General features: G+C 44.2%; 1 protein-coding gene across 3 annotated transcripts in view; it reads left to right on the top strand.

The window, feature by feature from the left end:
* Positions 1-22,491, top strand: part of si:ch211-180a12.2 — a 42,407-nt gene extending 19,916 nt beyond the window's left edge. The window contains exons 5-13 of one of the 3 annotated variants that reach the window (XM_034193234.1): positions 621-731; positions 937-1,098; positions 7,745-7,975; positions 8,062-8,112; positions 8,190-8,444; positions 8,525-8,872; positions 8,968-9,219; positions 20,472-20,744; positions 22,375-22,491. In XM_034193234.1, coding sequence (XP_034049125.1) covers positions 621-731; positions 937-1,098; positions 7,745-7,975; positions 8,062-8,112; positions 8,190-8,444; positions 8,525-8,872; positions 8,968-9,219; positions 20,472-20,744; positions 22,375-22,406 — 1,715 coding nt within the window. In that variant the 3' untranslated portion in view covers positions 22,407-22,491. Of the gene's footprint in view, positions 1-620; positions 732-936; positions 1,099-7,660; positions 7,976-8,061; positions 8,113-8,189; positions 8,445-8,524; positions 8,873-8,967; positions 9,220-20,471; positions 20,745-22,374 lie in introns of all 3 variants that reach the window. The other 2 variants (XM_034193232.1, XM_034193233.1) reach the window with 2 other exon arrangements.
* Positions 22,492-24,637: the final 2,146 nt, after the last annotated feature.

Here is a 24,637-nt window from a genome sequence, read left to right as displayed (position 1 = left end):
CCTCTGGGTGCTTAGGCTTCCTTCCACATCCAAAGACATGCAGGTTAGGTGAACTGGAAACTTTAAATTGTCTGTGGGTGTGAATGTCTATATGGCCCTGCGACAGACTGGCAACCGGTGGTGTACCCTGCCTCATGCCCTATCACTGCTGGGATAGGCTCCAGCCCTCCCTCTCACCCTTAATTGGAGTAAGGGGTTGAAGCTGAGTGAGTAAAACATTCATTCCCTCATTTACCAAATGAAATGGAAAGTTTTCAAAGCAGTGGAACAAATAGTTTGACTCACATGTCAGCATTCCAAACTGAAACTCGAGGCCTGTTGGTTTGGAATACTTTATGGTTATTATGGTTTGGAATGCGTTTGCAAATGCATTTGAAATGTACAGAGAGAGTGCAGCTAAAACCAGAGGCAAATTCCTGGAATCCTTTGAAGATACTTGGCGAAGAATTCTGATTCTGATGCGTCACTGGTGGTTACTGGCAGCAGAGGAAATGGGTTTACAATAGCGTTGGTGAAGTTGTTCAACTAGTTTTTCTTGTTTTTGCAGACACGGGATTTTTAAGCTTACCTACAAAGTTGCCTGGAAAAGTACCTTCATAGCTCCTCTGTTTCGATTTCAGATGAGTCTCCAGTGTTGACAAAATCAGCCAAAGCCTCCGTTGCTCTCATGTGTATTTCTCTGGTACTGGTCTTGCTGCTCTGCATTGGCTTTTCTTGGAGAAGAAGGGATGGTGAGTTATGACCTGATGTGACATAAGTGTGTAACTGTAAATACACTCCAGTACAAGCATCAGAAAGATATAGAAAAGGTTTCAGAGCCAATTGGACCAAAAGGTTGCCTGGTCTAGTCCCATTCTACTGACCTTTAAACAAAATGTGTTTTAACAACCCACGCCACTCCCTGTCTGACATTATCCTTCTGTCTCAATATTTCAGAAAAACATAAATCGCTAAATGTGTCTGGAATCATCCTCCCTCCACGGGTTACTGTAGGTCAAAAGGGCAGGGTGACAGTGAACATTGAGGGCAGGAGGGTGGACCGAGTCCAGACGGCATGGTTCCTGAATGACACTCAAATTTCCGACACCTCGTTCACAGGTATGAAACTACAACTCTTGTCACAATAGAGAATTTTGGCAAAGGGAATGTTTTGTGAGGCATCTGTTTGTAGGGAGACACAGTGGCGGTTCTACACTGAATTACTCCCCAGGCGAGACACCCTCTGAGCCACCCCACCCCCCGTTTGTTTTGCACAAACAGCCATTTTTTTTATTATTTTATTATTATTATTAATATTTTAGAAGTGCCCCTGAATTTGCAATTGAAATTGACATCAAAAGACTGCAGGCTACAATATAACTTATACAAAACATCTATGTATTGCACATTTTGTTGTGTGGGCCGCTGAAGAGGAGGTACTGCTGGCCCACCACCACCAGATGGCGCCCTGCTTGGAGTGCGGGTTTCAAGCACGAGAGGGCGCCGGAGCCACTGGGAGTGACAGCTGTCACTCATCATCAGCACCAGCTGTCACTCAGTCAACTCATCACCATCACCATAAAGGCCAGACTGCGACTCCACCTCCTCGCCGAGAAATCAGCTACCTTGGAGGTAATTTCTCTGCTGACTTACAACATTGAGTAATAATCTGAACTTCTTTGCAGCCATTTTCATGTGGTGTTTTCCTTATCTGTGGGATTGGCGTTTGGTGTGATCAGCGACGGCTTCGCTTCACACCCCAACCAGATAAGTGGTTAGACAGGAGCTGCACGAGTGTGTGACTGGAGGTGGAGGTGCTCCCTCCCAAAAGAACACAGACTGTGGGATTACTGAGTGTGCGTACTCACACTCACCTGTTCTGTTTCTGTTCTCTGCCAGCAGTACCAGGTCTGACAGCTGGAGACGGTGACCACCTGGGGACCCAGGACTTGGCGGCTCCAGTGTTCTTCAGATCCGTTGGCGGTGAGGGCCGTGTGGGATCCGGCTCGGTTCTGGACGGGCGTCTCCTATCCTCAAGCCTGCCCACACGTCACCCAACGTGTAATTGACTATAGTCCCAAACTGATTGTTGTCTGTATTCCGTTGTGCACAATTTACAACATTAAATTGTTACTGTTTGGCTTATCCATTGCCCGTTCTTTTACGCCCCCTGTTGTGGGTCCGTGTACCTACACTTTCACGACACATTTGATTAAACATTCCCTTACATGCTAAATGTCTGTCATTAAACGCTTTATTAATCAGTGTTTCAGGGAGGCACAATTAGCTTTTATTAAGGTGCATATTTGTCTCAACATTTAGCCACATATTTAGCTTTATGTCTGTCTAAATGTGTAAATACATAGCATTAACTATTATGCAAAAGTTGTAGTTATGACAGAAATTTGATAATGCCCTTTTTTTTCTCCCTAATTTTTGGTCTTCATCTGTGGATCAAAAGAAAATCTAAAAATTTCACCTGGCTGAAATTTTACCAGCATTCCCATGTCAATGAAGTCAAATGTGATTCTTTTTCTCCATCAAATAAACCAACTCATTATGAGGATAAGCCTCATTTTAAATTTCATTAGTATTATTATTATTTTGTCAGTGTGCATTACAATGAAAAGGGAGTTTCCAACTGCTGAAAAATTATTGTAAAAATTCTATAACACACAATCCTGCAGACACACAAAAAACGTCGGATTCAAGTCACTTCAGCTAGAAATGTGAACAGAGCTCCTGTTTGCTTTGGTGAGATTCAAACCCGTTGTTCTACCCTGTCTGTCTGCTTTCAGACGCCTTTTATTTCATAAACTAGCTGTCTGCCTCGTTCGCTGGAATAATCCGCAGAGAAATGTGGCACAGAGTTCTGATTCTGCTGCATTCTATGTGGACTTTGCTCTGTCAGAGAGAAGACACCAGAGCCGCAAAGCGTACGGCCCAGGGAGAAGTGTGCCTGTTCCCAGTTACCTAGGAGACAACCTGGGTAACTGCCAAACCTCTGTCGCCGAACCTCTGTCACTACTTCTGTTCTGTGCATGGCAGCACATAGGGGCACCTGCCTGCAGCTGCAGGGCGCCGCATAAATTTGCCCATTCTTGCAGTGATATGATAACTGCTTTGCGACACAGAATTATTTTTTTTAAGTGCTTGTTGTACCGCCCCTATATGTGTCATGAAAACATGCGCCCAGGCGACTGCCCAGTTCACCTGTGCCAAAAACCGCATCTGGGAAGACAGTATAATTACTCAACAACTACTTAACTGGCTTTCAGAGAACTTGGTGGAATGTAACTGTAAAATGCTGCTCTGTAAAACAGGATGGGTTACTATAATTTCACAGAGGTATCGCTGATGTAAAACCAGTTACCATAAGTTTAAGGTGGATTTCAGCAACTAAATGGGGTGTTGCCCTCTCTGTGCTGGGAAAACCAGTTGTAAAGGACTTTTTCAGTGGAATCCAGTGCCAGCTGCTCAGCAACCAGAACAATATGGCTTCATGCCCAAGAAGTCAAGCATCAATTTCTTGGTAACTGACTGAAAAAAAAAACCCTTCAGGGTGATTCTTTAACTACGGGCACTATTGGCCTTGTAAATGTAATTTCCACCACACCATTGCCTTACAATATAAAGTGCCTTGGGGCAACTGTTTGTTGTGATTTGGCGCTATATACATGTGCTCTGATGTCACTGTTTATCTCCATAGAAACTACCCAAACAATCTTTCATACAAACTGTTTAAAAGGACATTACAGTGTTGTGGTGGAAATTACGGCAATAGTGTGGGACAACAACATTTTGTTTAAAAAAATCACAACAGTTGTATGACATTGAATACCCCAATTATGTTTTGATTATTTTACTGATATTTTATTCAGAGATATTTTAAAACATTAGAAAAAAACATTTCTTTACCATTCATTTTTATCATTGAAGATCAAAAGTCTGGGTGTGGGACAAGCACAAAACGGCAATATTTGCATATAATGATGCTGAAAAAAGGTGAAAAAGTCATCATAGACTACTAGAACAAAGTTTTTAACACACTTTCATTGTAAAGATAACTATAAAAGTGTGAAATTTCCCCTTTTTTCTGTTTTTCATACAATATGATCAAAGGACATAATAAGTGCCCGTAGTCTAAGAATCACCCTTCACTGAAAGCATGAAAAGGCACATAAAAATGAAAAAAATGGTTATGTGTTCAAATTTGTGTTACGTGATTCAATTTTTTTTTTTTTGTATTTATTTGAAGTTTTTGTGAATAAATATAAAATATATCAAATTATTATGTTGTTACATCACATTATAATGTAATACATATTAACTGAGGCTATTTTATTTAATTTAAATCATTTTTTGTATTAGTTAAGGTTTCAGGCATTTGGTTATGTGTTTGTTTGTTTGAATTTTTACACCAAATTTTACAAACTTTGGTGAAAATGTTGGACCTGACCTGCTCTGCAATAAAGTAGATCTGTGTAAAGGGGCGGAGCGAGAGTGGGGGGGGATTTTAAATCATTTTAAGTTACAAAACAAGGTTACTTGTTGTGTGGGCCGCTGAAGAGGAGGTACTGCTGGCCCACCACCACCAGAGGGCGCCCTGCCTGGAGTGCGGGCTCCAGGCACCAGAGGGCGCTGCCGCCGACGAAGGCTGCCAGGGTGACAGCTGTCACCCATTACTGGACACAGCTGACTGCACTCAGGACGGAGGTATATCAGCAGGACAGCGTCTCCACCTCAGTGCCGAGATATCGCCTTGAGATTAAGGTAACCTTCTCTGCAAGCTCATATTGAAGACTCTGATAAACCTTGGTAAACCTTTTCAGGACAGCTGACTACAGAAAGCTACTTGCTTGGATAAGTACTCACCTTTCCTGCTTCATTGTAACAAGAGGTGGAGGCGGCTTCTCCCCTCTCTGTCTACTGGGTGCTGTCGCACCCATACCTGTGTGTTTGTGCTCTTTCCCGCCAGCAGTACCGGATCCGACGAGCGGAGGCAGTGGCCACCTGGGAATTCGGGACTTGGCGGTTCCAGTACTTCTGGGGTTCGGTGGCAGAGGAAATCTGGGTGGTTCCGGTTCGACTAGGACGGACGCCTCCTACCTTCGAGCCTGCCCACACGACACCAGCAGATTTCGGCTTCAAACTCCAAATTATTAATTGTTGTATTGGTTGTGCTCTTTTCACAACAGTAAAACTTGTTATTCACCTTTCTCCATTGTCCGTTCATTGCGCCCCCTGTTGTGGGTCCGTGTACCTACACTTTCACAACATTACTTTTCTTGCTTACTTTAATTTGGTAAATGGGATGCATTTATATAGCACTTTTCCATCTGAAGCTCAAAGCGCCCTACAATGATGCCTTGCATCCTCCCATTCACATACACACATAACACTCACACACCGATGCCAGGGTGCTGCCATGCAAGGCGCTCACTACACACCAGGAGCAACTTGGGGACCTTGGCCAAGGGCCCTTAGTGATTCCCCGGTCAGGCTGAGGTTTGAATTTATTTTAACTAATTTTATAAAATAAGTGTAAAAATGTTGTACCAGCCTAAAATTAATTCCACAATTTGAGAAGCTGGGATGTTAAAACTTTATTACAGGTCGTTTTACTTTTGGACCCAAAAAAAAACTGTCGAAAAGGTTGCTCCCCTCCTGAAATAGAAGACAATCAGTCTTTGGACAATTAATTCTGGAAAAAGCAGCAGTTCGATGTCATTTACAAAAAAAAACTAACGAGTGCTGTCGCTGCAGTCAAAGACAACTTTCATATATTCAATTCATTATTATAATACTTGTTTAAAAAGACAATAAATGCATATTATAAAATGTTCAAGAATAAATAAGCCATTATTTCAAGTAAATTCATGTAAATATAGTCCATTTATTTTGGTTAAAAGCACTTTGAGAAGAAGAGGAACTTATGCTTTGTTCCGCATGTACACTTTCAGAGGATACAGTTAACTGTCACGCATGTTTTTATATTTCTCTGTCCTAGTTCTCACAGCATTACTGGGGCATGCGAAGGCATGTTGGCCAAAATAAATGTCTGTTAAAACCAAAGAACAATGTTGAGTCTTGATTGAACTCGAAAGGAATAACAAGTGCTTTTTAACTTACCCAAGGGGTGTTTTTTTAAAACTGTAAGAGAGTCATTTCTAGTTTTTCTTTTTAAAATTTTCATATATATTTTTAAGTATTCATTTGTTTGATAACTTAAGGAATCAGAAAATTAATCTTCTTTTTTTTAATTTTCATATATATTTTTAAGTACTGTATTCAATTGTTTGATAACTTGAGGAATGAGAAAATTAATCTTTTTTTTTTATTTTCATATATATTTTTAAGTATTCAATTGTTTGATAACTTGAGGAATCAGAAAATTAATCTTCTTTTTTTAAATTTTCATATATATTTTTAAGTACTGTATTCAATTGTTTGATAACTTGAGGAATCAGAAAATTAATCTTCTTTTTTTAAATTTTCAGATATTTTTAAGTATTTAATTGTTTGGTAACTTGAAGAATCAGAAAATTACTCTTCTTTTTTTTAATTTTCATATATATTTAAGGGCAGCACGGTGGCTTAGTGGTTAGCACTGTTGCCTCACAGCGAGAAGGTTGTGGGTTCAATTCCCGTGGCCTTTCTGTGTGGAGTTTGCATGTTCTCCCCGTGTTTGCGTGGGTTTCCTCCGGGTGCTCCGGTTTCCTCCCACATCCAAAGACATGCGGATTAAGTGGATTGGAATCCTTAAATTGTCCGTAGGTGTGTGTGTGGGTGTGTCTGTGTTTGTTTGTCTGTCTGTGGCCCTGCAACAGACTGGCGTCCTGTCCTGGGTGTACCCTGCCTTGTGCTCTATGACTGCTGGGATAGGCTCCAGCCGCCCGCGACCCATAACTGGACTAAGCGGTAGAAGATGAATGAATGAATATATATATATATTTAAGTATTCAATTGTTTGATAACTTAAGGAATCAGAAAATTAAACTTTTTTAAAATTTTCATATATATTTTTAAGTATTCAATTGTTTGATAACTTGAGGAATCAGAAAATTAATCTTCTTTTTTTAATTTTCATATATATTTTTAAGTATTCAATTGTTTGATAACTTGAGGAATCAGAAAATTAATCTTTTTTTAAATTTTCATATATTTTTAAGTATTTAATTGTTTGGTAACTTGAAGAATCAGAAAATTAATCTTCTTTTTTTAAATTTTCATATATATATATTTAAGTATTCAATCGTTTGATAACTTGAGGAATCAGAAAATTAATCTTTTTTATTTTCATATATATTTTTAAGTATTCAATTGTTTGATAACTTGAGGAATCAGAAAATTAATCTTCTTTTTTACATTTTCATATATTTTTAAGTATTCATTTGTTTGATAACTTGAGGAATCAGAAAATTAATCTTTTTAATTTTCAGATATATTTTTAAGTATTCAATTGTTTGATAACTTGAGGAATCAGAAAATTAATCTTCTTTTTAAATTTTCATGTATTTTTAAGTATTCAATTGTTTGATAACTTGAGGAATCAGAAAATTATTTTTTTCTACTTTAATTGCCTTTTGATGTCTTGCAAATATACACAGTATCTTCTGAAACATGTGCTTTCTGTTTTACACTTTAATTCTGCTAACAATCAATCACTTCACACAAATAGGAAGCTCCAGCTGTAACTTTAACTGCCTCTATAACACCCTAACAACCATCCATCTGCCCTACGGCCTAACTCTCACTTCCCCAGTGTCGGAGAAAGGTCGGCTCCTGTCCTCCAGAGGTGAGATGGGGTACTACAAGCTGCACACTCGGGGGCCGCTGCATTCATCAGCAAGCGGAACCCAGCAGCTCATCTCCTCAGTCACCTTCATCCCCCAAATCTCAGTCCACAAGGGGGCAGTGTTCAAATGCCAGGTGTCCTATGCAGGCAAGGACAAGATAGTGGTGGAGAAAGTGTCAGAGAAGTTTACAATCTTGGGTAAGAAAAATGACCTGGAATTCTGATGCAGCTGATGAGTTTCTCTGTGTACAATATTTATTTTTTTTGTGACTGTTACCGTACAGCTGCTCCAGAAGTGTCAGAAATTCAGCTTGCAGAGACAACTAATGACCCAGGTATGGCAAAAAGGTACTGAGTAAAGTAATACCCTGATCTGGCATCTTTCTGCATCCCTAAATTTTTCATCTTCCAGATATCATCAGCCTGACGGTGCGAGCGTGCCGTTTCCACCCAGACATCATCACCTTCCGCTGGTTTTGTGAGGGAAGTGATTTGTGTCCTGTGGCCTCTAAGGCCTCATCCTCCCCTCAACCTGATGCTGAGGGTTTCTTCTCAGCCTCAAGCCAGTGCAAGCTGCCCCACAGCGAACTGGAAAGGGGAGGCACCAAAGTGTGGGTCAGTGTCCACCACATGGCGCTGAAGCAACCCATCACCCGGGAGACCAGAGGTCAGACAGTAGATCCAGAAAGAACTTAGACATCGTGTGAACAGCAATCCAGCTGATGAAAACGAGTTTGCTCTCAACAGGTTTCATCAAGAGGCCGTGTGTGTCCGAGATCGTAAGTTCTACCTCTTCCCCTGGTCAACCTTTGACCCTGGGATGTGAAATCAAAGACTTCTACCCTCCAAATGTGTCCGTCACCTGGCTGAAGCTGAGAGACGGACAGCAAGATGACCGAGAAGAGGAGGTGGTGGATGGAGGAGAGCTGTGGGGACCCATTCAAACTCATCCCCGACTCTACCGGGCCACGGCCACTCTGAAAAGACTGAGAACAAATCAAGAGAGGGAGAGAGGAAGAGGAGGCATCATTTGTAGAGTGGAGCACTGTTCCCTCCGTGAGCCTATTGAGAAGCACTGGCGAAATGCCGACACTGGTACGAACAGTCCCTCACAAATTTAATGCTGACAAGTTTCCGTTTTGTATGCTCGTGTTTCAGGACCAGTTTTATACTTATATTGTGTCCCACAGCTGTTCCCTCAATCCCACCATCAATATCAGTCTGCTGGAGCAGTGAAGGGGTCGGCGTGTTCTCGCTCCTGCTTAAGGGAGGTCACCCCAGGGTAAAGGTACTCTGGGCAGGAGGTGGACCCATCCTCTCACCACTGGTGTCCAGTGAAACAGAGGACATAGGAGATGATGGACAAAGGGAGCTGAAAAGCGTGTGTGCCCTGGAGAGGTCCACAAGCCCAGCGGAGAAGAGGAGGAATGGACAAGGAATAAGTAACTGTTTAATTTATTACGTCCGCCAAGGACGTGATAAAGTCACCAGCATTTATTTGTCTGTCTGAGTGAGGATTACGTCAAAACTACCGCACGGATTTTGACAAAATTTTCACCACAGATACATCTTAAGGCAAGGAAGAACCTATTAAATTTTGGAGTTGATCCACATCTGGATCCACATTCTGGATCAAGTTTCACTCTATATATGCTTTGAAGGATTATTGTCAGCAGGATTACATCAGAACTACTGCATGCATTTTGACGAAATTTTTAACACAGATACATATTAGGCCATGAAAGACTCCATTAAATTTTGGAGGTGATCTGTATCCAGATCCAGATTCTGGATCAAGTTTCACTTTATATAGTGTTTGAAGGATTACGTCAAAACTACGTCACAGATTCTCACCAAATTTTTAACACGGATATATATTAGGCGATGGAAAACGCCATTAAATTTTGAAGGTGATCCAGATCTGAATCCCGATTCTGGATCAAGAATTCACTTTATTTGCTCTTTGAAGGATTACGTCAAAACTACTTCACGGATTGTCACCAAATTTGCACCACAGATAGATATTGGGGCATGGAAGACTCCACTGAATTTTGGATGTGAACCAGATCCAGACTCAATCAAGATTCATTTTATATAGGCTTTGAAGGATTACGTCAAAACTACTTCACGGATTCTCACCAAATTTTCACCACAGATACATATTAAGCCATGGAAGACTTCATTAAATTTTAGAGATGATCCGAATCTGAATTCAGATTCTGGATCAAGATTTCACTTTATATACGCTTTGAAGGATTAAGTCAAAACTGCTTCACAGATTTTGACGAAGGTTTCAACACAGATACATATAAGGCCATGGAAAACTCCATTAAATTTTGGAGGTGATATGGATCTGGATTCTGGATCAAGTTTCACATTATATAGTCTTTGAAGGATTACATCAAAACCACTTAATGGATTCTCACCACATTTTCACCACAGATACATATTAGGCCATGGAATACTCCATTCAATTTTGGCATTGATCCGGATCCGGAATCTGGATCAAATTTCACTTTATATACACTTTGAAGGATTTCTTCAAAACTACTTCACAAATTCTCACCAAATTTGCACCATAGATAGACATCAGGGCATGGAAGACTCAGGCGGATGTCAGAAAATGTCTGATTGCTCTTGTTATGTTCTGCAGAGGTCTAAGTTACGGTAATGGACTCTTTTTTAGGCCTAACACAATTTGTCTTGCATTGTGTTTGTATCTTCTACAAATACTCCATCACAGTAATAATGATAGGTCAGTTCTAGTAATACAGGATAAGGACGCTTGTTCTTCCACGAAATTAAAATGGAAAAAATGTTTATATTTTAGTATCAGCATTGAAATGATTGAACGGCATCCTGAATACCTGCAAAAGTCCAATATTGTGCATCCCTACCAGGAAAAGGTGTTAGGGTTCTGTCTGTGCTCAGCTTTAGTTGGTTTGGTCTGGCCTTTTTCCTCCTCTGTCTCTTAGTCTCTTTTCTCCTCTCTTGTTTCCCTATCTCTGTCTGCTCTTATTTTCTATCTGCTTCCATCTCTTTTTGTTCCCACGTATTTTCCCAGCTTCTTATCTTGCATCACATATGCTTTATATCACTTTCAATTTCAAGCATTGTCTTGATATCTGCTACCCTCTGGTGTTCTGTTAGGTTCCCTACACATCTTTAGCTTGATTAATCCCACCTGCTGGATTCTGCACCTGCCTCCTGATTAGTTTGGGTATTTCAGTCACTGGCTGTCTTCCTTCACGTTGCATATCCATTTCAATTTATTTATTGGTTTGTCTCTGGCATTCTGTTCACTGTGTCTTCTGCAGTCTACCTCTTGTCCTGCAATTTCTCCTTAGTAAATACTCAGCTTGGTTTTTGAACTCAGTTTGGTTTGCACTTGGGTGTCTTCCAGATGTTTTCCCTGCCTCACTTTTATTTCTGTTTGTAACCACCTGCTCTGAGGAGCCTGTTGTAGAGAACTCCTCCTCCCTCAACAAAGAGCAATTTAACCTGGTGAAGGAGGGGAAGAAGATTTGTTTTTTACTCTCCCTCAGTTGAGGATGAAATTGACTTTTTCCTCACTGAACATTTTTGACCTAGAAGGCTGGGTCCGTATCCGCGAAGCAATTCAAAGCCCTCTCAAAGAGCTCCTAACTTAGCCTAAAATTACCTGGCAAGGAATCTTAGCCTAAGAGTGAGCCAGCAGGTGTCTGAGAGCAAGTCTGAGCAAGGAGTGGACAGAAACTCCTCTTTGTGAGGAGGTGGGGTTGACCCCCTTGCTAGGTATGACACAATCAGTAAGAGCTGTGATTGGCTGTCATGGAAAGGGGAGGAGAAATAAAAAACAAATACGCTCCACCCTCCTATTCATGAATGGACAATGAAATCAACCAATCATAGACTGAACTGCAGTAAGACGTGTAATGATGAGGATAACTTTATGATGATGAAACTTAGCAAAATTAAATGAATTGTTACACAGCTTGAACATGTTTGAATGTACCTCATTCACATGCTGAATATTTCTATATTAAAAGTGTGCGTGAGTTTATTTAGTACGTTCATTGTGAGTACATAATATAATTGTAAATATGTTAAAAATACATGCATGACACAAGCAAGTCAAAACACTTATTTCTATTATGGTCCATTTTAAATCAAATGACAAAACAGATGTAATACTAAAAGAAAACACTATTAATAATACTGATAATAATAATAATGACAATACTAAAAATAATGATAATATTAACAGTGTGTATATGATAACAAGAACCTAGACAATTTATAAATGCATTAAGACAGTAAATTAAAATAAAATAGTTATGCAGATCAAGCTGGTAGCGTGTTACTGACTCACTGTCATTCTACAGATGGAGAATATCTCTGCTTCCTCCGCCTTTTCTGCCATCTCCTCTGCTTAAGACACTCTTAGGCTTCTTAAAAGTCCTCCTCCCTTGTCTTACCAGTTTGGCACCTTAGGAGCCCTCTTAAGGCATAAGGTGCTTTTGGACAGCTTTCATCTTACCAAGGGAAAATTCTAAGAAATGTCTAAGATTTTTCTAAGAATAACATCAGTAGGAGCTATTTTTAGCCTTAGGCTGCTTCATGGATACAGGCATTGATCTTTTGTTAAGTGAAAATTCAACTTCATGACAATAGTGGTTGTTTGACTTGAGCCTGTATCACCTTCAATACGAAGAGACCTCTGCACCTGCACGAAGAAGACATCTGAGTTTTGTCTGCACCTTGAAGAAGAAGATTCCTGCGTTCTTTCTGCACTTTAAATGGACTCTGTGCTTGTGTGAATAAGCTGTTCCTTTCCCCATCCCTGTGTTCAGCTGTCCTGCATTTGGGGTTCCCCTTTGGTCCATCATCACTACCTACTGTTAAAAAAAGGTTTTTAATGAAGCACAGGTGTTTGAGTGTGTGGATGAATGATGGGAGAAGAACAACAAACAATGGGTGAAATAGTATTGTACAACGACAGGCAGACCCTATCTATGGTTAGGGATAGGTAGTGATGAATTCTAAAGAAGCAAAAAGACTTAGATTGAGACAAAGAAGCAATGAGACCTTGGAGGTAATATTCTCTGCTGTATTGAACGCTGATAGTCTGAACTTCTTTGCAGCCATTTTCCTGTGGTGTTGCCTTATCTGTGGGATTGGCGTTTGGTGTGATCAGCGACGGCTTCGCTTCACACCCCAACCAGATAAGTGGTTAGACAGGAGCTGCACGAGTGTGTGACTGGAGGTGGAGGTGCTCCCTCCCAAAAGAACACAAACTGTGGGATTACTCACACTCACCTGTGCTGTTTCTGTTCTCTGCCAGCAGTGCCAGGTCTGACAGCTGGAGACGGTGACCACCTGGGGACTCAGGACTTGGCGGCTCCGGTGTTCTTCAGATCCGTTGGCGGTGAGGGCCATGTGGGATCCGGCTCGGTTCTGGACGGGCGTCTCCTATCCTCAAGCCTGCCCACACGTCACCCAACGTGTAATTGACTGTAGTTCCAAACTTGTTGTTGTCTGTATTCCGTTGTGCACAATTTACAACATTAAATTGTTACTGTTTGGCTTATCCATTGCCCGTTCTTTTACGCCCCCTGTTGTGGGTCTGTGTTCCTACACTTTCACAACAGGATTTCTCGGCCAGCGTCATGGATCCCGAGGGGCGTCAACCATCGCTTGAACAGCCAATGGAAGAGCGAGGTGCACAGACACCAGCAGGAGGCGTGTTAGGTGAGCTGCAGCACATCTTAACCGCTTTTACTGCTCGGTTGGACTTAGTTACCGAGCAGAGCAATGTTCTCAATCGAAGGATGGAGGCTCTCACCGCCCAGGTGGAAGCGCATGCTCAGGGCGCTGCTGCAGCACCTCCTCCTGCTGACCGAATGCCAGAGACAGACATTCCACTGGTCATTCAACGAACCCCCCCCACCTTCCCCTGAAGCATACATAAGCCCTCCGGAGCCGTACGGAGGCTGTGTGGAGACGTGCGCGGACTTCTTGATGCAGTGCTCGCTCGTCTTTTCACAGCGTCCTGTCATGTACGCGTCAGACGCTAGCCGGGTGGCTTACGTTATAAATTTGCTTCGAGGAGAGGCACGCGCCTGGGCTATGGCGCTCTGGGAGCAGAATTCACGGCTCCTAATGACTTACACTGGGTTTGTGAGGGAGTTCTGACAGGTGTTCGACCACCCTCATAGAGCCGAGACCGCTTCAAGCGTGCTGCTGTCGATAAGACAGGGGTGTCGGAGCGCAGCGAAGTATGCAGTCGACTTCCGCATCGCGGCAGCGCGAGCCGGCTGGAATGCTGTTGCGCTCCGTGCCGCCTTTGTAAACGGACTGTCCCTGGTCCTTAAGGAGCACCTGGTGGCGAAGGACGAGCCGCAGGATTTAGACGGGCTTATCGACCTGGTTATACGGTTAGACAACCGATTAACAGAACACCGACGGGAGCGAGACGAAGGGCGTGGTCAGGCACAAGCCGTCCCTCTTCCTCCCGGGTTTGAAAGGGAGCCGACTTCCCCACGCTCCACAGCCAGGGCACTCCACGTGACGACAGCTCTCCCTGCTGACGTTGCTATGGAAACGAGCAGGGCCAAAAGGCGATCAGATCAGAGACAAAGGAGGCTGATCTGTGGGGAGTGTTTTCTCTGCAGCTCAACCGAGCACACACAGAAAGAATGCCCCAAACGGTCAAAACAGCAGCACTTGTCCTTAGAGACTGGGCTAAGGGTGGGTCACAATACCCACGCGGGGAGACCCCGAAAATCTGTACGTATCCCAGTCACGATCCTGAATGGGGATCTAACCCTTCAAGCCCCAGCACTGGTGGACACGGGGTCGGAGGGGAATCTGCTGGATCGCAGATGGGCAAAGGAGGTTGGGCTCCCTCTAGTGGCCTTACCGTCACCATTGTCGGTGCGGGTACTAGATGGCACCCTTCTTCCACTAATCACACACCAGACACAGCCAGTGACATTGGTTGTGTCTGGAAATCACAGGGAGGAGATTGTGTTTTATGTAACACCTTCTACCTCCAGAGTGATTTTGGGTTTTCCATGGGTGTTAAAACACAATCCCTGGATTGATTGGCCGTCTGGGGTTGTGGTTCAGTGGAGCAAAACCTGCCACCGGGAGTGTTTAGGATCCTCGGTTCCACCCGGTGTGACAGCTAAGGAGGAGGTTTTAGTTCCCCCCAATCTGGCGGTGGTGCCAGCCGAGTACCATGACCTTGCTGACGTCTTCAGCAAGGATCTGGCACTCACACTGCCCCCGCACCGTCCGTACGATTGTGCCATTGATTTGATAGCGGGCGCTGAGTACCCGTCCAGCAGGTTGTACAACCTCTCACGTCCGGAACGCGAATCAATGGAGACCTACATCCGGGACTCGTTAGCTGCCGGGTTGATCCGGAACTCCACCTCCCCGATGGGTGCTGGTTTCTTTTTTGTGGGCAAGAAGGACGGCGGACTCCATCCATGCATTGATTACAGAGGGCTGAACGAGATCACGGTTCGCAACCGATACCCGTTACCTCTGTTGGATTCAGTGTTCACGCCCTTGCACACCACCCAAATTTTCACAAAATTGGATCTTAGGAATGCTTATCACCTGGTTCGGATCCGGGATGGAGACGAGTGGAAGACGGCATTTAACACCCCGTTAGGTCACTTTGAGTACCTGGTCATGCCGTTCGGCCTCACCAATGCGCCCGCGACGTTCCAAGCGTTGGTTAATGACGTCTTGCGGGACTTCCTGCATCGGTTTGTCTTCGTATATCTGGACGATATACTCATCTTTTCTCCAGATCCTGAAACCCATGTCAAGCATGTACGTCAGGTCCTACAGCGGTTGTTGGAGAACCGGCTGTTTGTGAAGGGCGAGAAGTGCGAGTTCCACCGCACTTCTTTGTCCTTCCTGGGGTTCATAATCTCCTCCAACTCCGTCGCCCCTGATCCGGCCAAGGTTGCGGCGGTGAGAGATTGGCCCCAACCAACAAACCGTAGGAAACTGCGACAGTTCCTCGGTTTTGCAAATTTCTACCGGAGGTTCATCAAGGGCTACAGTCAGGTAGTTAGCCCCCTGATAGCCCTGACCTCCACAAAAGTCCCCTTCACCTGGTCGGATCGGTGCGAAGCCGCGTTTAGGGAGTTGAAACGCCGGTTCTCGACTGCACCAGTTCTGGTGCAGCCCGATCCCAATCGCCAGTTTGTAGTTGAAGTGGACGCCTCTGACTCAGGGATAGGAGCCGTGCTATCCCAGAGCGGGGAGTCCGACAAGGTTCTCCATCCATGTGCCTACTTTTCCCGCAGGTTGACCCCGGCTGAAAGGAACTATGACGTCGGTGAAGGAGGCTCTTGAGGAGTGGAGACACCTGTTGGAGGGAGCATCGGTACCATTTACAGTTTTCATGGACCATCGGAACCTGGAGTACATTCGGACCGCCAGGCGTCTGAACCCCAGGCAAGCCCGCTGGTCACTGTTCTTTGGGCGTTTTGACTTTCGGATCACCTACCGCCCCGGGACGAAGAACCAATGATCTGACGCCCTGTCCCGGGTGCACGAAGAGGAGGTCAGGACCGAGCTGTCATACCCGACGGAAACCATCATCCCCGAGTCCACTGTCATGGCCACCCTCACCTGGGACGTGGAGAAGACTGTCCGGGAGGCCCTGACACGGAGTCCGGACCCGGGGACAGGTCCGAAGGACAAATTGTACGTCCCACCAGAGGCCAGGGCTGCGGTCCTAGACTTCTGTCACGGTTCCAAGCTCTCCTGTCATCCAGGGGTGCGAAGGACCGTGGCAGTGGTCCGGCAGTGCTTCTGGTGGGCGTCTATGGAAGCCGGGAGTATGTCCAGGCCTGCACCACCTGTGCCAGGGGCAAAGCCGACCACCACAAGGCCCAAGGCCTCCTCCAGCCTCTGCTCGTGCCTCATCGCCCCTGGTCTCACATCGGCCTGGACTTTGTCACGGGCCTCCCGCCGTCCCAGGGCATGACTACCATCCTCACGATAGTGGACCGGTTCTCCAGCTCCCGACGGCCCAGGAGACTGCAGACCTCCTGGTCCACCATGTCGTGCGTCTGCATGGGATTCCATCGGATATTGTCTCAGACCGTGGTCCTCAGTTCTTCTCTCAGGTCTGGAGGAGTTTCTGCAGGGAACTGGGGGCCACCGTGAGTCTCTCGTCCGGGTACCATCCTCAGACGAATGGACAGGCAGAGCGGGCAAACCAGGAATTGGAGCAGGCCCTCCGCTGCGTGACCTCTGCGCACCCGACGGCCTGGAGTAACCATCTGGCCTGGATCGAGTACGCTCATAATAGCCAAGTATCGTCTGCTACTGGCCTCTCCCCGTTTGAGGTGTGTTTGGGGTACCAGCCCCCATTGTTCCGGCTAGTGGAGGGAGAGGTCGGGGTGCCCTCGGTCCAGGCCCATCTGCCGTCGGGTGTGGCGTACCGCCCGCTCTGCCCTGCTCAAAGCCTGGACGAGGGCCAAGAACCATGTAGACCGCCGGCGTGCCCCGGCCCCTACGTTTCAGCCTGGGTAGGAGGTTTGGCTTTCCACAAAAGACATTCCCCTGCAAGTGGAATCCCAGAAATTAAAGGACAGATACATTGGACCTTTCACCATACTCAAGATCCTCAGTCCAGCCGCAGTGAAGCTGAAGCTGCCAGCTTCGATGCGGATCCACCCGGTTTTCCATGTGTCACGCATCAAACCTCACCACGTTTCACCCCTCTGTACCCCCGGACCGGCGCCGCCTCCTGCCCGGATCATCGACGGGGAGCCGGCTTGGACCGTGCACCGGCTCCTGGACGTCCGTCGGAAGGGCCGGGGGTTCCAGTATTTAGTGGACTGGGAGGGGTATGGACCCGAAGAACGCTCCTGGGTGAAGAGGAGCTTCATCCTGGACCCGGCCCTCCTGGCCGACTTCTACCGGCGGCACCCGGACAAGCCTGGTTGGGTGCCAGGAGGCGCCCGTTGAGGGGGGGGTCCTGTTGTGTGGGCCGCTGAAGAGGAGGTACTGCTGGCCCACCACCACCAGATGGCACCCTGCTTGAAGTGCGGGCTTCAAGCACGAGAGGGCGTCATAGCAACCGGGAGTGACAGCTGTTACTCGTCATCAGCACCAGCTGTCACTCATCCACATCACCACCACCTTAAAGGCCGGACTGCAACTCCACCTCCCCGCCGAGAAATCAGCTACCTTGGAGGTAATATTCTCTGCTGTATTGAACGCTGACTAATAGTCTGAACTTCTTTGCAGCCATTTTCCTGTGGTGTTGCCTTATCTGTGGGATTGGCGTTTGGTGTGATCAGCGACGGCTTCGCTTCACACCCCAACCAGATAAGTGGTTAGACAGGAGCTGCACGAGTGTGTGACTGGAGGTGGAGGTGCTCCCTCCCAAAAGAACACAGACTTTGGGATTATTGAGTGTGCGCACTCACACTCACCTGTGCTGTTTCTGTTCTCTGCCAGCAGTGCCAGGTCTGACAGCTGGAGACGGTGACCACCTGGGGACTCAGGACTTGGCGGCTCCGGTGTTCTTCAGATCCGTTGGCGGTGAGGGCCGTGTGGGATCCAGCTTGGTTCTAGACGGGCGTCTCCTATCCTCAAGCCTGCCCACATGTCACCCAACGTGTAATTGACTGTAGTTCCAAACCTGTTGTTGTCTGTATACCTGTTGTTGTCTGTATTGTGCACAATTTACAACATTAAATTGTTACTGTTTGGCTTATCCATTGCCCGTTCTTTTACGCCCCCTGTTGTGGGTCCGTGTTCCTATACTTTCACAACACCCTGTTTTCCTTTGCTTTTGAACACACTACTCCAAAATCAAAATCTAACCTCCAGATATAGTTTAAAGGAAATCCATCCAGCCATTTATTTAGTTATCTTGTCCACAAACACACACCAATGGGAAAAAAAATCACAGCAGAACGTATTCACAGCGCTTCACTTTTTCCACACTTTATGTTACAGCCTTATTCCAAAATAGAGTAAAAAAAATTTTCCCTCAATTCTACTCACAACACCCCATAATGACAACCTGAAAAGTTTTTTTTAATTGTTGAAAATTTATTTAAAAAATAAATAAAATCACATGTACATAAGTATTCACTCCCTTTGCTCAACACTTTCTTGATGCACATTTGGCAGCAATTACAGCCTCAAGTCTTCTTGAATATGATGCCACAAGATTGGTGCACCTATCTTTGGGCAGTTTTGCCCATTCCTCTTTGCAGCACCTCAAGCTCCATCAGGTTGGATGGGGAGTGTTGTGCACAGCAACTTTCAGATCTCTCGAGAGATGTTTAATCAAATTCAGGTCTGGTCTCTGGCTGGACCACTCAAGGACATTCACAGAGTTGTCCTGAAGCCACTCCTTTGATGTCTTGGCTATGTGCTTACAGTCATTGTCCTGTTGAAAGATGAATTGTCACCCCAGTCTGAGGTCAAGAACGCTCTGGAGCAGGTTTTCATCCAGGACGTCTCTGTATATTGCTGCATTCAACTTTTCCCTCAATCCTGAAAAGTCTCCCAGTTCCTGCCACTGAAAAACATCCCCACAGCATGATGCTGCCACCACCATGCTTCACCATGCCTGGTTTCATCCAAACATGACACCTGGCACTCACGCCAAAGAGTTCAATCTTTGTCTCATCAGAGCAGAGAATTTTGTTTCTCATAGACTGAGAGTCCTTCAGGTGCCTTTTGATGAACTCCAGGCAGGCTGCTATGTGCCTTTTACTAAGGAGTGGCTTTCACCTGGACACTTGAGCATACAGGCCTGATTGGTGGATTGGTTCAGAGATGATTGTCCTTCTGGAAGGTTCTACTCCACAGAGGAATGCTGGAGCTCTGACAGTGACCACTGGGTTCTTGGTCACCTCCCTGACTAAGGCCCTTATCCCACGATTGCTCAGTTTAGACTGGCGGCCAGCTCTAGCAATTTCCTGGATCTGACCTTCTTCCATTTATGGATGATGGAGGTCACTGTGCTCATTGGCACCTTCAAAGCAGCAGAAATGTTTCTGTGTCCTTCCCCAGATTTGTGCATCGAGACAATCCTGTCTCAGAGGTCTACGGCAATTCCGTTGACTTCATGCTTGGTTTGTCCCCTGACATGTACTGTCAACTGTAGGACCTTATATGTTGACATGTGTGTGCCTTTCCAAATCATGTCTAATCAACTGAATTTACTCCAGCTGGACTCCAATTAAGCTGTAGAAACATCTCAATGATGATCAGTGGAAACAGGATGCACCTGAGGTCAATTTTGAACTTCATAGCAAAGGGTGTGAATACTTTCTCAATACACCGTACCTTGTTTTTGTCCCTTTGGGGATACACGGTGTAAATAAAGTTACCTACAGACATGCACTATGCTGCATTGGATCTGGATCTTCTGAGGAGGTGGTGGCCTGAGAAATTTATGCCATTTTTAAAATTGTTTTTATCTTGCAATATGAAAGAAAGGCAAAGAAAAAATCCTAGGTCCACTCTTTGATCTGCATCTGCCCCCAAATTTGATGTGTTCTTCCTTTGTCAATGCTTTGTTTTTTGACTATCATCCACACAGCCTTCAGACCAACAAATGTTAAAGAAAATGTCACCGCTTTTTCTGTGTAATAACTGAACAGAAATCCTGCAGGCATTTTTATTTATTTATTATTCTGCTGTTTCTTTCCAGAAACAAAATCTGCTCCCACAGACCCTGATATGGAAGGAATAAAATACATTGATGAGAAAGTGGATGAAGAGAATGACAGCATGGAGACGGAAGCAGACACGGCATCAGATGGGGATGAGGACAGCGACAAAGATGAGGTGGAGCCGGGGGCATTGCACATAAACAGAGTCAATCTGTTGAGGGGTCCCAGAGAAAATGAGAGAGCCCGTTTAAAAGTGTGTGTGGAGATCACACATCCCGCTCTCATACTGCCCATTTACCGAACCTGGACAGGTGAGACACACTCAACTTTGATTTAAATGTCAGCTCTGAAATTTTTCAGGCTGAGACGTATGTTTAGATATTTCTCTGTTCAACTTTTCACTCTGGACAAAGTTAAGTCAAGTCAGGTGTGGGAGCATTCGCTAGTGCCACACGTCGTTACATCCATCACACCACAGAAATGTCCCAAGTCATGGATGGCAGCCATCCAGGCAACCAACTGGTCTATCCCCACCTCTAGAAAGTAACCATCTATCTGGTGCAGCCAGGTGAAACGTTGGTGTTTCCTTGGCCTTCTCCAGCCACTGGGGTCCTTCATACTGAGGCACCTACGTGCTGGATCACGCACAGAGAAACGCGCCATGGCCAAAATATCGCAGCTGATACTCCTCACAATGCAAGTGATACCACTAATTTCAGTCTCCCCAAGTAACTGGTCATTTGACACAAAGTCATTCTAGCAGTAGGGAGATGGGAGGTGGTCGTCATGTGGTTAAAGCGGTGGGCTTGTGACAAGAGGATCCTTGGTTCAAATCCCTATCAGACCGAAAAATCACTCAGGGCCCATCGGCAAGGTCCTTAATCCCTTGCATGGCAGCACCTTGACATTGGTATGGGTGAATGTGAGACATCACTTTCACCATTAAAGTGTATTTTACATCCATTTACCAGTACCAAAGCATCCTCCAAAGAGGCCTAGTATCAAAGAGATCTCGTTGTCACCTAAAATCACTAGATAACATCCCACTCTCCCAGGTATACAGTAAATGGGACAAGATGATGAAAACAGGCCCAGAATTTAGTTGGCATGTTAATGCAGTTGCAGGCTGACACCTTGGTCACAGTGACCAGCTATGATTCATTTTCAATCAGTGGGCGTATCACAGTGACAAGAGATAAGTGGGCACTATGCCACCAGCTAGGCAGCATCAAAGTGGACAAGAAGTCTCTTTTATGCAAATGCTTACTGACACGACACAATGAATGCCAGTGACGGCAGCGTGACATGCGTTGGTTCCTAACACAACATAATCCAAAATTGCAGAATACACTGCTGTTTTTGTAAATACCTCTGAGGTGATTTACAAGATATCTTACAGAGACTGTAGCAAGCTAATTAGCTATGCAGATGTGTCACTGATACATGTTTTACTGAAACAAATCAATCAGACTTCTTGAGGTACCAATTGCACGCTCCCTCAAAACATGCAACATCTGTGTCACTGTGCTGTGTAATAAAACTGAACATTTCAGAGTGGCCTTTTTTGTGGCCAGCCTAAGGCACACCTGTGCAGTAATCATGGTGTCTAATCAGCATGTTGATATGCCACAGCTGTGAGGTGGGATGGACTATCTCAGCAGAGGAGAAGTGCTCACTAATACAGATTTAGACAGATTTCTGAACAATATTTGAGAGAAATAGGTCTTTTGCGTATATAGAAAATCTTCAAGATATTTGAGTTCAGCTCATGAAAATGCAAAAACAAAAGCGTTGCATTTATATTTTTGTTCAGTGTAGTAGTCGTAATGTTTCTTGTACTGTGAAAATCTCAAATAGGTTAATTTAAGGGGTACTCAAACATGGGCCTTCTGTTTGTCTGTGTGCTATTATTTAGACTGACCTGATTGTTCTCTTTTTCAGAGCCCAATAAGGAGATTTCATCTTCCACATGAACAGCCTGATATAATCCAGAGTGTCTCTCTTTATGTATCTAAAATCTCCCATTAGAAAATGTAAGTAGTTGTTATGTTAAAAGTATAAAATGTCTTTTGTATGATCAATAAGCGCTGTGTTTCTAGTTCTTTTTTCTTTTTTGCTCTGTATTTATTACCCCCAGTTCCTAATCTTTCTTCTGTAGTTTTGTTCACTTGATTTTTAGAAATATTAATATTTTTTATACAAAAACATATTACAACAAAAATCTTGTTCTCTTATATATTTTTGTTTGTTTGTTTGTTTGTTTTTTTTACAGCATTCACATTTGAAAATAAATGTATGATTTGGTGAAGTGTGTCTTTGAGTTTTTGTGGTGGTACAACGTATTTCTCTTCAGCTTGTGGACAAACAATGTTACTGGTTCCACCCTCTGAAATAAGTTCTCATTTCAAAATATACTTCTGCTTTTTTGTTTTCTTTTTCTTCCTGCACGCTGACCACAGTGTGAGTGGAGGAGGGACTGTGTGCATGCTCAGTTAAGATGTTTAATAAAGAACTTCCTCTCAAATTATAGTCTGCACCAAGAAATTATTATAATCACACTCTCAATCTTTTACACTTTGTTGAATGCAATGTCATGTCACACTACTGGATGCATGTGAAATGCATTGTGGGAATGTGAAACTTGCCTGCTGCATGAGGAAACTGTACAAAAGCTAAATAAAAAAAGAAAGAAAAGAAAAAAGAATGAATAAGTCTTCAAATTCACAGGAAAGTTGGACAAGTTCAAAGATGGCTAACCTTGACCTATTTTAAGAGGTTAAAAAAGTCAATCTGTTCTTTTTTCTTTTTTTCTTTTTTTTTCTTTTTTGAGTAGCGTAGGTGACAGCCAATCAGAGTAGAGTGACACTGTGACGTCAGTAGCAGGTCTCTCTAAAAGTGTTTATGTGTTTTTGTAACGTTTTTTATGTATTCTGTAAAAGCTAGAACATTCTGCAAAGTTAGAAATAAACACTTCTAAAACTGAAAACCCTGTTTTTGGAACCTAATAACACCTCTGAAGTCATTTACAAGACATTTAGTGGATGTTAGCAGGGCCATAGGGTGGTAGCTAGCTGCAAAATCCATTTTGTTTGTGTGTAAATATAACCTCTTTGTCATATATTATGTAAAAGCTGGCAAATAAATGTAAATATTGTTTCTAAGTGACTGATTGATAGAAAGGCTTTATTGAACATGTACAAATTGTAAGTAAGACAATGGGATCTTAATAATTAATGTAAATTGTGTGTGTGTGTGTGTGTGTGTGTGTGTGTGTGTGTGTGTGTGTGTGTGTGTGTGTGTGTGTGTGTGTGTGTGTGTGTGTGTGTGTGTGTGTGTGTGTGTGTGTGTGTGTGTGTGTGTGTGTGTGTGTGTGTGTGTGTGTGTGTGTGTATTTGCTCATTTTGAAATGGATGCCTGCAACACGTTTCAAAAAAGCTGGGACAGTGGTGTGTTACATCAAATATTTGCACAAAAACAATAACAACAAAAACAATAAAGTGTATTAGTTTGAACATTAAATATCTTGTGTTTGTGGTGTATTCAGTTAAATATAGGTTGAAGAAGATTTTCAAATCATTGTATTCTGTTTTTATTTACATTTTATACAACATCCCAACTTCACTGGAATTGGGGTTGTACAAAGAAGACAGTGTATTTTAGCACTGCATTATATTTTTTACCTTTCAATGTCACACAAGGTCAAAAGTCATATGATCAACAGAAAGGTGGGACAGGACTTCATCATAACTTTTTTATACTTTTAGTAACCCGAGAAATATGGGAAACATAATCCCTACAGCGTGTCCTGGGTCTTCCCCAGGGCCTCCTCCTTGTTGGACGTGCCTGGAAGGAGGCCCGGGGTTGACCCAGGACATGCTGGAACCTTGAAATAGCCATGTCATATCGAAGGGAGATATAGAATGGCTATTTCAAGGCTATCTCAGCCGGTTGGGGTCCGTGCTTTATCTCAAATACAATAGCATGAAGCAGACAACTGCACCTTGACAGGACGCCAGTCTGACAGCTGGGTGGACTGAGACATAGCAGATGAAATGTCCTGTCCAAGGACACAAACAGGTAGTCTGAGCAGGAATCGAACCCAGGTCTACATACTGGTAACCAAACTCCTTATCCCACTGAGCTAGCTGCTCTACATCGTATATGAAAGTACTGGCTCAAAGGTTCCACCTTGACCTGTGACTTT

The sequence above is a fragment of the Thalassophryne amazonica genome, chromosome 18 (assembly GCF_902500255.1).
Source record: "Thalassophryne amazonica chromosome 18, fThaAma1.1, whole genome shotgun sequence".
Taxonomy (NCBI): Eukaryota; Metazoa; Chordata; class Actinopteri; order Batrachoidiformes; family Batrachoididae; genus Thalassophryne; species Thalassophryne amazonica.
This window is presented reverse-complemented; position numbering and strand designations above follow the sequence as displayed.